The sequence below is a fragment of the Rhinoraja longicauda genome, chromosome 6, assembly GCF_053455715.1.
Source record: "Rhinoraja longicauda isolate Sanriku21f chromosome 6, sRhiLon1.1, whole genome shotgun sequence".
Taxonomy (NCBI): Eukaryota; Metazoa; Chordata; class Chondrichthyes; order Rajiformes; family Arhynchobatidae; genus Rhinoraja; species Rhinoraja longicauda.
The window spans coordinates 67,044,069-67,057,474 of NC_135958.1; the positions used below are offsets into that span (position 1 = coordinate 67,044,069).

At 46.4% G+C, this 13,406-nt stretch overlaps 2 protein-coding genes across 4 annotated transcripts in view; one reads left to right on the top strand and one right to left on the bottom strand.

Moving 5' to 3' along the window:
* The window catches only part of LOC144594537 (ADP-ribosylation factor-binding protein GGA3-like), a 34,639-nt gene extending 26,015 nt beyond the window's left edge, over positions 1-8,624 (top strand). For 2 of the 3 annotated variants that reach the window (XM_078401219.1, XM_078401220.1), the window contains 6 exons: positions 59-129; positions 362-723; positions 1,423-1,604; positions 2,505-2,674; positions 3,116-3,226; positions 6,756-8,623. In XM_078401219.1, the coding sequence (XP_078257345.1) occupies positions 59-129; positions 362-723; positions 1,423-1,604; positions 2,505-2,674; positions 3,116-3,226; positions 6,756-6,866 (1,007 nt within the window). In that variant the 3' untranslated portion in view covers positions 6,867-8,623. Of the gene's footprint in view, positions 1-58; positions 130-361; positions 724-1,422; positions 1,605-2,504; positions 2,675-3,115; positions 3,227-6,755 lie in introns of all 3 variants that reach the window. The other variant, XM_078401218.1, reaches the window with a different exon arrangement.
* A 603-nt stretch (positions 8,625-9,227) lies between these two features.
* Positions 9,228-13,406, bottom strand: part of nup85 (nucleoporin 85) — a 42,720-nt gene continuing 38,541 nt past the window's right edge. Inside the window, exons 18-20 of the mRNA XM_078401221.1 lie at positions 11,141-11,292; positions 9,985-10,083; positions 9,228-9,420 (exon numbers count right to left, since the gene is read on the bottom strand). Coding sequence (XP_078257347.1) covers positions 9,316-9,420; positions 9,985-10,083; positions 11,141-11,292 — 356 coding nt within the window. The 3' untranslated portion in view covers positions 9,228-9,315. The remainder of the gene's footprint in view (positions 9,421-9,984; positions 10,084-11,140; positions 11,293-13,406) is intronic.

Sequence of the window (13,406 nt, forward strand, 5' to 3'; positions counted from 1 at the left end):
ACGATCCTAAACTGAACTGATTTAGTACAGAACCATCTTTAATCTGCTTCCTGTTCAGGTTTGAATGATCCTCCTTCGTTTAATGGTATCGACAAGGATCCTGAGGAACCTCAGCTGAAAGGTTTTCCGGTAGATCCATTTCCTCTGACTCTTTTGTACAATTTCGGCCTGGTCCTTCCATCACCCTTGTTGTCTTCCCCCCGCACCCCCCCCCCCCCCCCCCCACCCCAGCCCACCCACTACCTCCTCCCCACCTGTGTGAACCTGGCTCCTGTTTAATTTCATGGGCTCTGCCCCAGGTGGTGCTGATATATCCTGCGTCATGTTCTTTATTCTCTCTAACATGGCTTTCTTGTTCCAGATTGACAATGCTGTTCTCAACCCCTTCACTGTGCCCCCAGCTCTGGCTGGGTCCAGCTCCTGCACCAATCGTCCTGTGCAGTCGGAAGCTCATCTCTTTGAGCAGCCCCCTCTTCCGTCACTCCTGGTGATGCCCGGAGCATCACATCTCCCACACGCCCCGGCTGTGCCTCTCTCAGTAAAAGTTGCCGCCGTTCCGTGTGCCGCTCGATCCAGCCCGGCTGCCATGTTGCCAGCACCTCACTTGGTCTCCATGTTTCCGGGAGAGTATCTGCAATCGGGTTCCTCCTCCCCAGTGATGTTGAGCAGCAGCATCTTCAACCTGAACACACTTGATCAGAAGCACCGAGAAGAGCTCAGAGGGTGAGTTAGCTTGTGGATGTCCTTCCTGTCTGTTATTACTTATGGTGGTCATCGAGTCAGAGCAATGCAGCAGGGAAACAGGCCCTCAACCCAACCTATCCATGCTGACCAAGTTGCTTAATCAGACTTGTCCCACTTGCTTGTGCCTGGCCTATGTTTCTCCAAACATTTCCTATTCACATACCTGTGCAAATGTCTTTTAAATGCTGTAATTATACCCATCTCTACTACTTCTTCCAGCAGCTTGTTCCTTCTATGCACCGCCCTCTGTGTGGAATAGTTGCCCCCCAGGTACCTTTCAAATCTTTCCCATCAGGCACAACTAAACCCATGCCCTCTTGTTTCAGACTTCTATTCCCTATGAAAAGGAGTGTGACCGTCCACCTTTAACACTCCACTTATCATTATGTTGTAAGGTCACCCTCAGCCTTTTACACTCCATGACTAATCCCAGACTATACAACCTCTCCTTATAACTGAAAACCCTCCAGTCTGGTATTTGCCTACAATGGGGAAGAGTTGAGTGTAAAGGATCCGACAAGGAGGGGAGAGGGAGAGAGAGATTTCCCTCGCCACTCTCTTTGGGCATACTGTCTGGAGAGGGGTTACTGTCTGGGAAAATAACCTAAGCAAAGAGCGGAGATGTGGTGGAAGATATTTTCACAAAGGAAACCAGTCTGTTTTTGTTCTTCACCCTAGTGTTTCTCGTGTGATGGGTATCATGGCTGGGGTATCGGGTGGCAGTGGCCATTGCACACCTACAGCACCGGGCAGCCCCCTGTTCCGCTCACTTTCCCCTCAGCCGCTCAGTCCTCTCCGGACTGGATTGCCAGAAGTGTCACTTGCCAACGTGTTAGTTCCACTAGAGACGATTAAACCAAGTGAGTATATGTAAGCTCTGCTCTCAGAGCCGTGCATAATCGGGGCAGTGATACCAGGTGTAAACAAACAGCAGAACAGCGATCGGGGAAATGGAACTTGTCAGGACAGGGAGTTGACTGCTTAACCAATATTGTGTCGTCCGTGTGTGTTCCGCAGGTGCCCAGGCGAGGGCAGTGGGGGGCTCCTGTACTGCTGATAGACGGCAGTGAGTCATTTTATTTTACTGGGAGCTGCAGGAGGGTCAGTGATGAGGAGACATGTTTGTAATTGGTGACAGTTCAAAGAACAGGAGTTTTTATACGGAAGATGGACACAAAATGTCAGAGTAACTCAGCGGGGACTGGCAGCATCTCCGGAGAGAAGGAATGGGTGACGTTTCAGGTCGAGTCCCTTCTTCAGACTGGAGAAGGATCATGACCTGAAACGTCACCCATTCCTTCTCTCCAGAGATGCTGTCTGTCCCGCTGAGTTACTCCAGCATTTTGTGACTATCTTCGGTTTAAACCTTCCTTCCCACACATTTTTATATGGAGTTTGTGCTGTGATTGGGATATACTATATGACTGTATAATGCAGATTCAGTAACAGTTTTCAAAAGCATAACAAGATGTTGCGCTAAAGAAATATGTTCGTAAGTTGTGGGAGCAGAATGAGGCCATTTTGGCCCATCAAAGCTACACCTCTCCCCATAACCTCTGACACCCATACTAATCAAGAATCTATCAATCTCCATCTTAAAAATGTCCATTGACCTCCACAGCTTTCTGTGGCAATAAATTCCACATATGGCAGTGGACAGGGGTCATGGGATAGTGCTCACAGGCAGTGGTTATGGACTGGGTGGGCAGAATGATCTCTCCTGTATCATCTAGTGACTGTGGTGTGTTGCATTGTCACAGGCGGTATTCTCCCAGTGACTGCGTACGACAAGAGTGGCTTCAGGATCCTGCTGCACTTTGCAAAGGACTGCCCTCCCGCACGGCCGGATGTGCTGGTTGTGGTCATTTCCATGATCAACACCTCACCCCTGCCCGTCACCAACATCGTGCTGCAGGCAGCAGTGCCCAAGGTGGGAACCCAGGGTACAATACCTGCTGACAGCAGGCCCGACATTGAACCCCTGCCTTGCTCAATCCCCTCGCCCTGCCCTTCCCTCTCCATAGACGTACCGCACCCTCCCCTCCCCTCCTGCGGCCTGGTCCCTCTCCCTCTCCCCGTGCCCCTTCCCCCTCCTCTCTGAAACCCCTTTCCACTCCTCCCTTGCCTGTCCTCTATGCATCCCCCTTTGCCCCTCGTCCCTGCATCCCCCCTTCCTGCATCACCCTTGCCCCTCCTCCTTGCAGCTCCCTTGTCCCTCCTCCATGCACTGCCCCTCGTCCCTGCAATCTCCCCTCACCCCTCGCGTCCTTGCTCTCCCCTCTCCAATCTCCCTGTGGAATCAGTAGATTGGTTGCAGCAACTATTCAAGGACAGGTTGTAAGCACTGAGGTGTCTGTCTGTCTATCCCTAGACAATGAAAGTCAAGTTACAGCCTCCATCTGGGACCGAGTTGGCGCCGTTTAACCCTATCCTGCTTCCAGCTGCGATCACACAAGTTATGTTACTGGCAAATCCTTTGAAGGCAAGTCCTAGCTTCTTCTCCCTGTGTGCAGTGTGCCATTTTACTGTGTGTACCTTTTGTGTGGGTGCAGAGGTGATTATGCATGTGTGTTTGAGGTCATCTTTAACTCTGGTTCTACACATGTACATTTGTATGCATGTCATTGTTATTATAGCACAGGAGGCTATTCAGTCCATTGAGTCCTTGGTCTTTCAATCGTAGAACGCGATCCATCCCATTCCCCTGCTCTGTCGCCACAGCCCTGCAGTTTATTTCCCTCAAATGTTCATCCACATTTGAAACCATTACCTGACATTACCTCTGTCAGTACCACTCACTCCCTGCAACAATTCTTCTGCACAATCCCTGCATCTCTGGTCTGAAATTTGCATTCAGTACCCAGCGACTCTTCTCCTTCCCCAATTCCTTGTAGCATCGGATTTTCTGGGCAGTTATCTGACTGTTCTCATTAAGGTCATGTGATAGGAGCAGAATGAGGCCATTTGGTCCATCAAGTCCACTCTGCCATTCAATCATGGCTGATCTATCTCTCCCTCCTAACCCCGTTCTCCCGCCTTCACCCCATAACCCTTCACATCCTGGACTTCTACATCTTTGTTAATTCTTCCTTAAGCCTTGAATTCAAGGAGAACATGTTCATATTTTTAACCTAACCTTTTAGTTGAAATCTCTCCTCATTGGAATTATTTGGGTAATACGCATCCTTCCTGAAATGTAGTGACTGGGTATGGATGCTCCAGTTTGGCCAAACCACGGCGTCACTTAATTTGCTGCTTTTGCATTCAATGTCTGTATTTAAGAAGCTCAAAATCTCATGGATTTTGCATCTACTCTCTCAGAATGTCCTGCCCCCCCCCCCCCCCGACTCTCAGTCTGAAGAAGGGTCTCGATCCGAAACGTCACCCATTCCTTTTCTCCAGATGCTGTCTGATCCGCTGAGTTACTCCAGCTTGAGATTGGTGTGCATGATCCCCTAAGCCCCTTGGTTGCTGCACACCTGAGTACTTTGTTAAGTTTCAATTGTCTTTTGCCATCCCTTCTACCAGAGTGCATCACCTCAAACGTCCCCGTATCAAGTTCCCTCTTCTGCTTGTATGCTCACTCTGCCTGCCTGCCTACCTAGAAATGCTGCATTTGTTAATGTCTGAAGAAGGGCTCTGACCCAAAACATCACCTATCTCCTCCAGGGATGCTGCCTGAAATGCCGAGCCACTCCAGCACTTTGTGTTCTACATAAAACTCCAGCATCTGCAGTTCCTTGTGCCTTCATCCTCACTGTTTATCACTTCACCAAGTTTGTATTATCAGCATTTTAAAAGTGTCACTCTCCGTTCCAAAGTTAACACATTTATGCATAGCTAACAGGAAAATGCAGTGAGCCTGACCCTGACCCTGAGGAAGAAACCGTCCACTGTCCTTCAGTCTGAAGAACAACATTGCCATCAGTTCCTGCTCTCTGCCCTCCTGACAGTCCATTTTGGTGCCCAGGGTGTCGGTGACCCTCCTGCTCCATCAGCTTCAGTATTGATAATCAGCCTTTGATGTGATACTTGATCAAGCATATTCTTAAAATGCACCGACATTACCTTTGACCTTCTCATGAAACAATTGACGTACGTTGGTCAAACTGAAGCTGCCTCTTACAAATCCATGCTGGCTCAAATCTCTATTGCCTGTTAACATTTTCTCTTTAATACTGCTTCAAAAACTTACCATCAGTATTAAACTCTAGTTACCAATAATGTTTTTGAACACATTTGTGAATATTTGCACATGCCCAAATTGGAAGACCTTTCCCATTCTCTTCCCTCACTCCCCTGAACAAGCTGAGATGGAAGCCATCTGGACCAGACATCTTATCCCCCTCGATCAGTTCTCACCCAATTCACTGCCTCGATCCTCACTTCTGTTTATATTTCGACAGTATACTCTTAGTAAATGCCAATATAAAGTATTTCAGCCTTGCCCTGCACCTCCAACCCCAATAGGTCCCACTCCTTATCAATTGCTTACTGTTTACATGCCAGTGAAATATTTGTATGAACTGTCGTTCTCTTCACACATTCTCTCTCTCTGCCAGCCTAATTCACTCTTCACTCCCTTCTCAACTTCTACCAACCGTGCTTAAAGATTCACCTGCAATATGTTCTCAGCCTGTTTTATTGTGCCTCCCTCATCCTAGCTTTGGCTCCCCTCCCCTTCCATGCGGGAATGACCTCGCCTGTCGGTCTCGTCGGTGACGAGACACAAGAGACTGCAGATGCTGGAATCTAGAGCAACAATCTGCTGGAGGAACTTGCTGCCCTGATTAGCTCCCTCTCAGTCCTGATGCAGAATTCCGACCCAAAATGTAGACGATATCTTTCCCCCCCCCTCACAGATGCTGCTGAATTGTTCTAGTAGTTTCTTGTACCTCTGGGACTGTTCTATCACAGTTTTCTTATTCATTTTTGGTTCTATTCTATCCTGATTAGATCATTGAAGTTAGGAAGGTCTACTTTAGGTTGCTCTTTACCTGCTAATGTAAACCACATGCAGTTTGTCCCCAATGGTCCAGTGCCACACACTTCATTCCCAGGTACCAGATCCAGAGCAGTTCCTTCCAAATTGGTTAAGGAAGTTCTTCCGATCACATTTCTGAAATTCCTCTCACTCCTTCCTCTCATCAAATAACAGTAGGTTGAGTCTCCCAATATAAAATGTAGTGTTAGTCTGTAATTTCTCTGCAGATTTGTTCCTCTGTTCATTCTCACTACTTGCTGACAGATAGCATGCTGCCCAGAGTGTGATCACTTACTGCTACCTAACACACACCGAGTGCATTCTGAGCTTGTCCCCCCGTCCCCGTCCCCCCCGCAATCCTTCCAACTAATTCCCTGCTCAGTATTGTTACCCTACCTCTTTCTCCTTTCCTATCTTTCGTAACTATTGGGTACCTCGCCATTTATAGGCTATTTCTGTTACTGCCACTACGTTATAGTCTAATGCAGCTATTTGTGCATCTCACTGGCCTACTGTACTCATACAATCTCAACCCACCTTTCTATTTCTTAAACTGTTCCTCATCCCTCCAATTTAACGTGATATAACCTTTTTGTCTGATGCTCTCCAACAATTTCACTCCTTTATTTCTTATTCCTCATATCTGTCCATCTAACCATTCCCTACAGATTTACATGAAACCCTCCCTAACCACATCAGCGAATCTTCCACAAGGACGTTCTCAAGATGCAATCTGTCCATTTTGAATAGCGCCTCCCGTTTCAGAATCGAGCCCACCATCCTGCACCAAGCCTTAAGCCACGTTGTGATCCTACTTACTTACTTTCCCTTTTCTACTCTCGCCACTTGTGACACCAGGATTAATCCTGAGATATGACAGCCTTTGAGATCCTCTTCAAACTAACCCTGGCATCATACAGCCTGGAAACAGGCCCTTCAGTCCATGGCATCCATGCCAACACAGATGCCTCTGGCAGCTTGTTCCATGCACATATCACCCTTGCTTTTCTTGTGTATTTGTCTGTAGGAGAAGGTGCGGCTGAGGTACAAGCTGACCTTTGCACTGGGACACCAGGCCTGCTCGGAGCTTGCTGAAGTGGACCAGTTCCCTCCAGCTGAGAATTGGGGAAACCTCTGACTGCCACAGCTCACAGCCTTTGTCCCCAATGACAGTGATGAATTGAAACACATGGCCGTCCACTGAAGCACTGTGTCATCTGTTCTGTTTTTGAAGTTCCCGGAAGCGATGAAGGAGCGCATTAAGGTGTGGAAATGGGTTGATGTCTTCCACAGGACTCGAGTCTTGTCACTGCTTGTGTTATTCTGTCACACGGTGAAGGCTACTCTGTGCCCATATCCAAAGCCATTCCACATTCATTCCATCCTCCAAACACTCCTGCCGAAAAGGATACAACCTGCTGCACCAATAATCCTTTTATTGATCAGCTAAATTCCATACCAAATTTGATTCTGGGGTGTGCTTGCATCAGCTAAACACACCTGGGTTGCTGGCTCAAATTCTCGAGTGACTGAGATCCCTGCTCTTGTTGGCCATCTGGGAATTCAAAGGTCTTGGCACTGGATGAAGTTGCAGGACCAGGCTGTAGCTCCCTCTGCAGTTAAACTCTTTTATCATTGCCAGGGTGAGGTTCAAGAGGGTGACCAGCATGACAGGTCTGTAAAATGTTAGACATACTCAGCAGATCAGGTACCTTTTGTGTTGTGATCTTTGGGTCATAAAGCAAGGAATATCTCATGAAAGCTCAACTGTTTCTCCTCGGAGGCTGCCTGACTTGCTGAGTACATCCAGCATTTTGTGTTTTATGAACTTTCAGGTTGATTGTATTACAGGTTTAACGTAGAGGTAGGAAGGAAAGTACAAGAGGTTTGTAATAGAGTGAAAAGATAAAATATTAAATGACCAAAGAGATGGTGGTGGGACAGTGAGGGAGATAACAGTCTGGTGAAAGGGCACCAAATAATGGTGCTGATGTACACATGGGGTTGAGTCAGGGAGGCTGCAAAGTGTTGGAAAAAGGTGAGGTTATTCCTCAGTAACATTGCCTCTTCCACATCTTAATGAAGCTCAGAAGGCAAAAGGATCAGTGGGATTGAAAAGGAAAATTAATATTGGTAATGCAGGGAAAGCAGAGGCAGAGGTGCTGAGACACTCTGGTTGTGGTCTCTGGGTTAGACGTCAGTCCCCCATGGCTGGTGCAGCCAGGTATCAGGTCAGGGGACCTTACACCTGCACTTCCTGGACAGATCTTAGGCTGAGACTGGAAAACATCTCCCCGATCTTTCTTCCTGGTGACCCAGTAGCTTCACGCAAGCATTGATGAACTGTCTCAATGTTTTCTCCTTGTGCATCAGTCCAGTGCTGATTCTTAAATTACACTCCACTTTGAATGAGCATCAATAAGAGGGTTTTATTTAGTTCTGCCCTTGCTGCATTGAGGGTTGGATCTGGGGCACAGGTGGTGCTGCTGGTCTGTTGTTCCAAGCTGCCCAGGCTCCATCGCCTATGGACAGGACACTGTCAACCACCAAACCCACCAGATGGATCCTTTCGCTTGCACTGCACAGCTCTCTGTAGATTGCACAAAGTATTTGGGCTTGCGTTCCATGTACTTTAACTGTTGCAAATTGTTTCAGTCTTCCTCCCCCTTCCCCAGCCACCTCCTCTTTCCCAAATGCTTTGCGGTATATGACGTGTCGTGGTGCTCAGAGGTACAGACACGCACCCCTTCTAGTGCTGTCACGTGTTGTTGCTGCTTTGTATAATGTATTTATTGTTCAAGATTTTATTCTTGAAACTGTCTTGCTGCATCCAGTGCAGTTTGTGTTCAAACTCAAATTTAAAGTGTTATTTTTAAATTCTACGTTGTTGTCATTTGCATGATAAATTTATCTTTATATCGTCCTGACTTCTGGAAACCTTCTCCCAGGCTTTGGCTTTTATTTATATAGTTTTCTGAAGGGGTTCAACGTGTGGAATTGGAATGCAGACGGGCATAGAATTGGCCAAGAAGGAATTTAAAACCAAAGAGATGCAGCAGGTAGCTGCAACACGGATTCAATTCTGACCCTCTGCTGCTGTCAGTATGGAGGTTGCACATTCTCCATCTGACTACACGCATTTCCACCAGGTACTCCCATTTAATTAAAGACAACCGTGGAATAGACAGGTCATTTTCAGGGGAGAGTTTCTGGTTACTGGTCTGGTGTTGCTCAACCAGAAGCCAGAGCACTGCAATCAGCAGAGGAGAAGCATGAAGTGGTTGATGTGAACTGTGACCAGAGCAGCAGCGTCAGACTGTTGGAAGATCTCTCTCCTTGTGCTTTCTACACAGACTACTGGAGTTGTTCATTCTAGGAGTGAAAGGATGGTTGCATTTCAACATCAGATTGACTGAGGCACAGAAAATGCAAAAATAGGTAGCTGGCAATTAAGGAGTACAGTCACTACCATTTATATAAAAAAACATTTTAATTTGCAATTTTTTCTCCAGTTTCTAAACGAGGGGGAAAAAAGCCTTAATTACAAAACCAGTCTGTCTTCCCACTCTCCAGCTTTCAGGTCAGTTTCAAGATCCTTGACGGGTTCCTTCTTGGACGATGGCTTTTGCCAGATTACGAGTGAAAGCCAATCGAAGGAGGTTCAATTTTGTGATCTCCACGTCGTCCTCGGCCTAGAGCAAAACACACAGGGGTCAGGATTAACCCTGAAAGGTCGACAAGCCAGGGCTCCAATCATTGTCCATTGGTGCAAAGATGGGGAGATGTTGGCTGAGAGAACTTGCCCATTGACCAACAGGTGTCCAAGATCAGAGGGAAGGCTACCATTAGCCATGGACTGATAAATCACATGGCACATTCCCCACCTGGGAATTCTAGACATGGAACTAGTTGCTCTAGTAATGGGAAGCCCAGAGCAAGGAGGCACACAAGACAGATCCAGGCTTTAGACACTATAACGCAGAATGGAAAGTCAGAATTCTCTTGTGCATTTTGGGAGCATCAACTGAGGTTTTAAGATTCCAGGTTATGGAATACAGAATCAGGGTGCATTGTGTTTAAAATAATTACAGGAATATGGTCAATATCAAGGAGCTTGATCAAAGAGCCAGTAGGCTAATCCTGACAGAACATGTTTGACAGATTGAGTGGCCTCATTCTGTTTCCTCAGTCCTTTTGGACTTCTATAAGACAGGGAATATCAAACGCTATAGTCCACATTTAAAAGCACCTCTTACCCCCACTGCTTGTGCCTCCTTCTCTCGCTCCGCCTCATCTGCAGTCACATCCTCCAGGCAGTGCATGAGCTCATAGGTCTGCTCCGTGGAAAAGATAACCTGCCCAGGAGAAACAAAGCCACTGATAATGCTGCCAAAGCTGCTCAAATCACAGGGTGCAAAACCCTCCCTTTGAAGTCAGCATTCTGCTTCTCTTAACATGTAGAAAACAGGATTGCAACAATCGATGACTTTCGTAACCCAGTAAATCTCAATCAAGGACAATTGAAAAATCGTGGTCTGATGCATTTTACATCAACAGAATTCTTGTAATTCCACACCCATGGGAAGAATGTTACAGCTGGAAGTGGGACATAGCACCCCACAAAAGCACAACATGGGCAAATACTGCAGGATTTAGACACAGCTTAAAGCTGTCCCATAAATATAATTATTATTGCGTTTGGAGTTAAAGCTCTTGTGCATCAAAAAGGTCCAGAGATACTGAAGACAGTATTGATTACCTAAGGGTCAAAGTGCCACACTGTAGGACCAAAATGGCATGGATTGCATTTTCACTCAGCCCCTCCTAGACTTTCAACAACAGAGAGACAAGTGCAGCCTATGCAACCCTCTACAACTCTGTTTAAACCAATCCCCAGAAGAGCCAGGTTGAGCTCAGGAGTTGTATGCATTAAACATGGTGAAGAATCTAGCCAATGATCTGCATTGATCTATCCTAAATACTGGATGATTAACTGAGTCACAAATGTTTCAATCAGGTTCTCTCTGGAGTGTCAGAGGCGAATAGACCTGATGGTAGTTTATAAATTCTGAGAGGCCTAGACAGGGTAACCGGTCACTATTTTCCAGAGTGGAAATGTCAAATTGTTGCGGCATAACTTTCAGGTTAGAGGGGGAATATTTAAAGGGGATTTACGAGGCAAGTTGCCCCTCCTCCACCCCCCCGGAGGGAGATAATGGGCTGCAACTTGCTGCCAGGGAAGATGGGTGAAAGCAGACACAAAACAACATTTAAGAAGTATTTTGACAGATGCATGGATATGGATCATATGCAGGCAGATGGGATTCGTTTAATTTGGCATGATGGTCATCACAGACATGCTGGGCTGAAACTCTTGTTCTGTATTGTTCTTTGTTCTGTACTGTGACCAACCTCTTTCTGCTCCATGAGGGGAAGTGCATCCAGGAGCAGTGTCATCCAGAAGCTCCGTGGAGCAATGCGGGCCGTCATCAGTAGCAGCAGGAGCTTGGCTGCCTCTACAAACTGCATCTCCCCATACAACTTGTGAAATTCACAATACTTCCCTGTCCATAGGAAAACAAGAACAGGCCATTAGACCGATGAATATTGTACACATCCCACCAACCCCCACAGCAAAATGATTTGTTATTTTGACTCAAAATGCTTCTCTTGCATCTAGCTTCGCAACTTTAAATGTAAGAACCCGCTCGGCCTTTCGTGCTTGTGATCCTTGCTTAGCCTTTACAACACGTTCTGAAAAGTTGCAAGCTGCAAAGAGGGAGCAGCTTCTGCACAGTCTCCTCCCTTAAGCCTCATCCACCACCGCCCTCATTTTAAAATTCTCCTGGTTTTAATACTAATTTCCCCGCATACGTCCTTCCTCCTCCCCTGCGTTAACCTTCTAAAATCCTGTCCGCAGGAAAACTAAGTCATCACCCAAACTCAGCAGTCATCTTCCAACTCAGGGAAGCTGCTCAAAAAATTCGAGCCACTCAATAATTCCAAATTCCGATTCATTAGGTGGGGACACAAGGAACGTCTCAGTTAGCCCCTCGAGTTTGCTCCACTGTTAAATGAGACCCTGAGTCAACAGGAAAGAACTTAAACAAGGAAGGGCCCATGAAATGTTATTGGCAAGTAGGATCAAGAAAAATTCCAAGGCACTTTATATAAACATTAAAAACTAGAGCTTAACTAGGGAAAGGGTCAGAGCACTCAAAGACATATGCCTGGTGCCAGAGGAAATGGGCGAGGTCTTAAATGACACTTTGCTTCAGAATTCACCAAGGAGAGGGATATGGAGGATAGTGAGATCAGGTTGATATTCTAGGGTATATTGATATCAAGGAGGAGGTGGTGATGGTGCTGGGTTTCTAAGAACATTGAGGATAAGTCCCCAGGACCTGATGAACTCTATCCCAAGTTATTATTGAAGGAAAAGGGAAGAGACTGCTGGGGCAAAGAGATCTAAGTTTCCTCTTTAACCACAGGCAGATCTGATAAGAATGGAAAATAGCCAGAATTGTTCTTTAGTTTGAGGGGGGCAATAGGGATAATCCAAGAAATTACAGCCAGTGAGCCCTTTCATCAGTGGTAGGAAAATTATTTGAAAAGATTATTAGGGGCCAGCCTTACACATGTTTGGTAAAGCATGGTTTTAAGTATAGCACAACAATGGCCAAGACTCACAAACTTGACAATGTTTTTGAAGAGGCAACAAAGATGATTGATGAGGATAGGCTGGTCGTTGTTGTCCACAGAGTTTACTAAAGTCCTTTGTGGTAGATTGATCCAGAAGATTGTCATCGGTACAGAGTTTGCAATGTTTTTGCTGTGACCACGTGGTGTTAGTTGGATTCTGTACATTGTTCCTTAGTGTACCTCTTATACCAAACTCTTCAGAATGAGGCATCATTCTATTAGACCTCATCATAATTTGTGGAACCTGTATGCTAACTTTGTGCTTCATGGGCCAGAACCCCACATCCCTCTAACCTTCAGCATTTTGAAGCTTATTTAATTTAAACAAATTTGCTTTTTCGCTCTTCTTTCCAGAGCTGATAATCTCCCATTTTCTCCCACTTGATCCTTACTGCCCACTCACTTCACCTACCCATATTTCTCTGCAGATTCCATATCTCCCAGTACAACTTGCCAACCATCTTACTCCTGTTTTAGACAATAGACAATAGGTGCAGGAGTAGGCCATTCAGCCCTTCGAGCCAGCACCGCCATTCAATGCGATCATGGCTGATCACTCTCAATCAGTACCCCGTTCCTGCCTTCTCCCCATACCCCCTCACTCCGCTATCCTTAAGAGCTCTATCCAGCTCTCTCTTGAAAGCATCCAACGAACTGGCCTCCACTGCCTTCTGAGGCAGAGAATTCCACACCTTCACCACTCTCTGACTGAAAAAGTTCTTCCTCATCTCCGTTCTAAATGGCCTACCCCTTATTCTTAAACTGTGGCCCCTTGTTCTGGACTCCCCCAACATTGGGAACATGTTTCCTGCCTCTAATGTGTCCAATCCCCTAATTATCTTATATGTTTCAATAAGATCCCCCCTCATCCTTCTAAATTCCAGTGTATACAAGCCCAATCGCTCCAGCCTTTCAACATACGACAGTCCCGCCATTCCGGGAATTAACCTAGTGAACCTATGCTGCACGCCCTCAA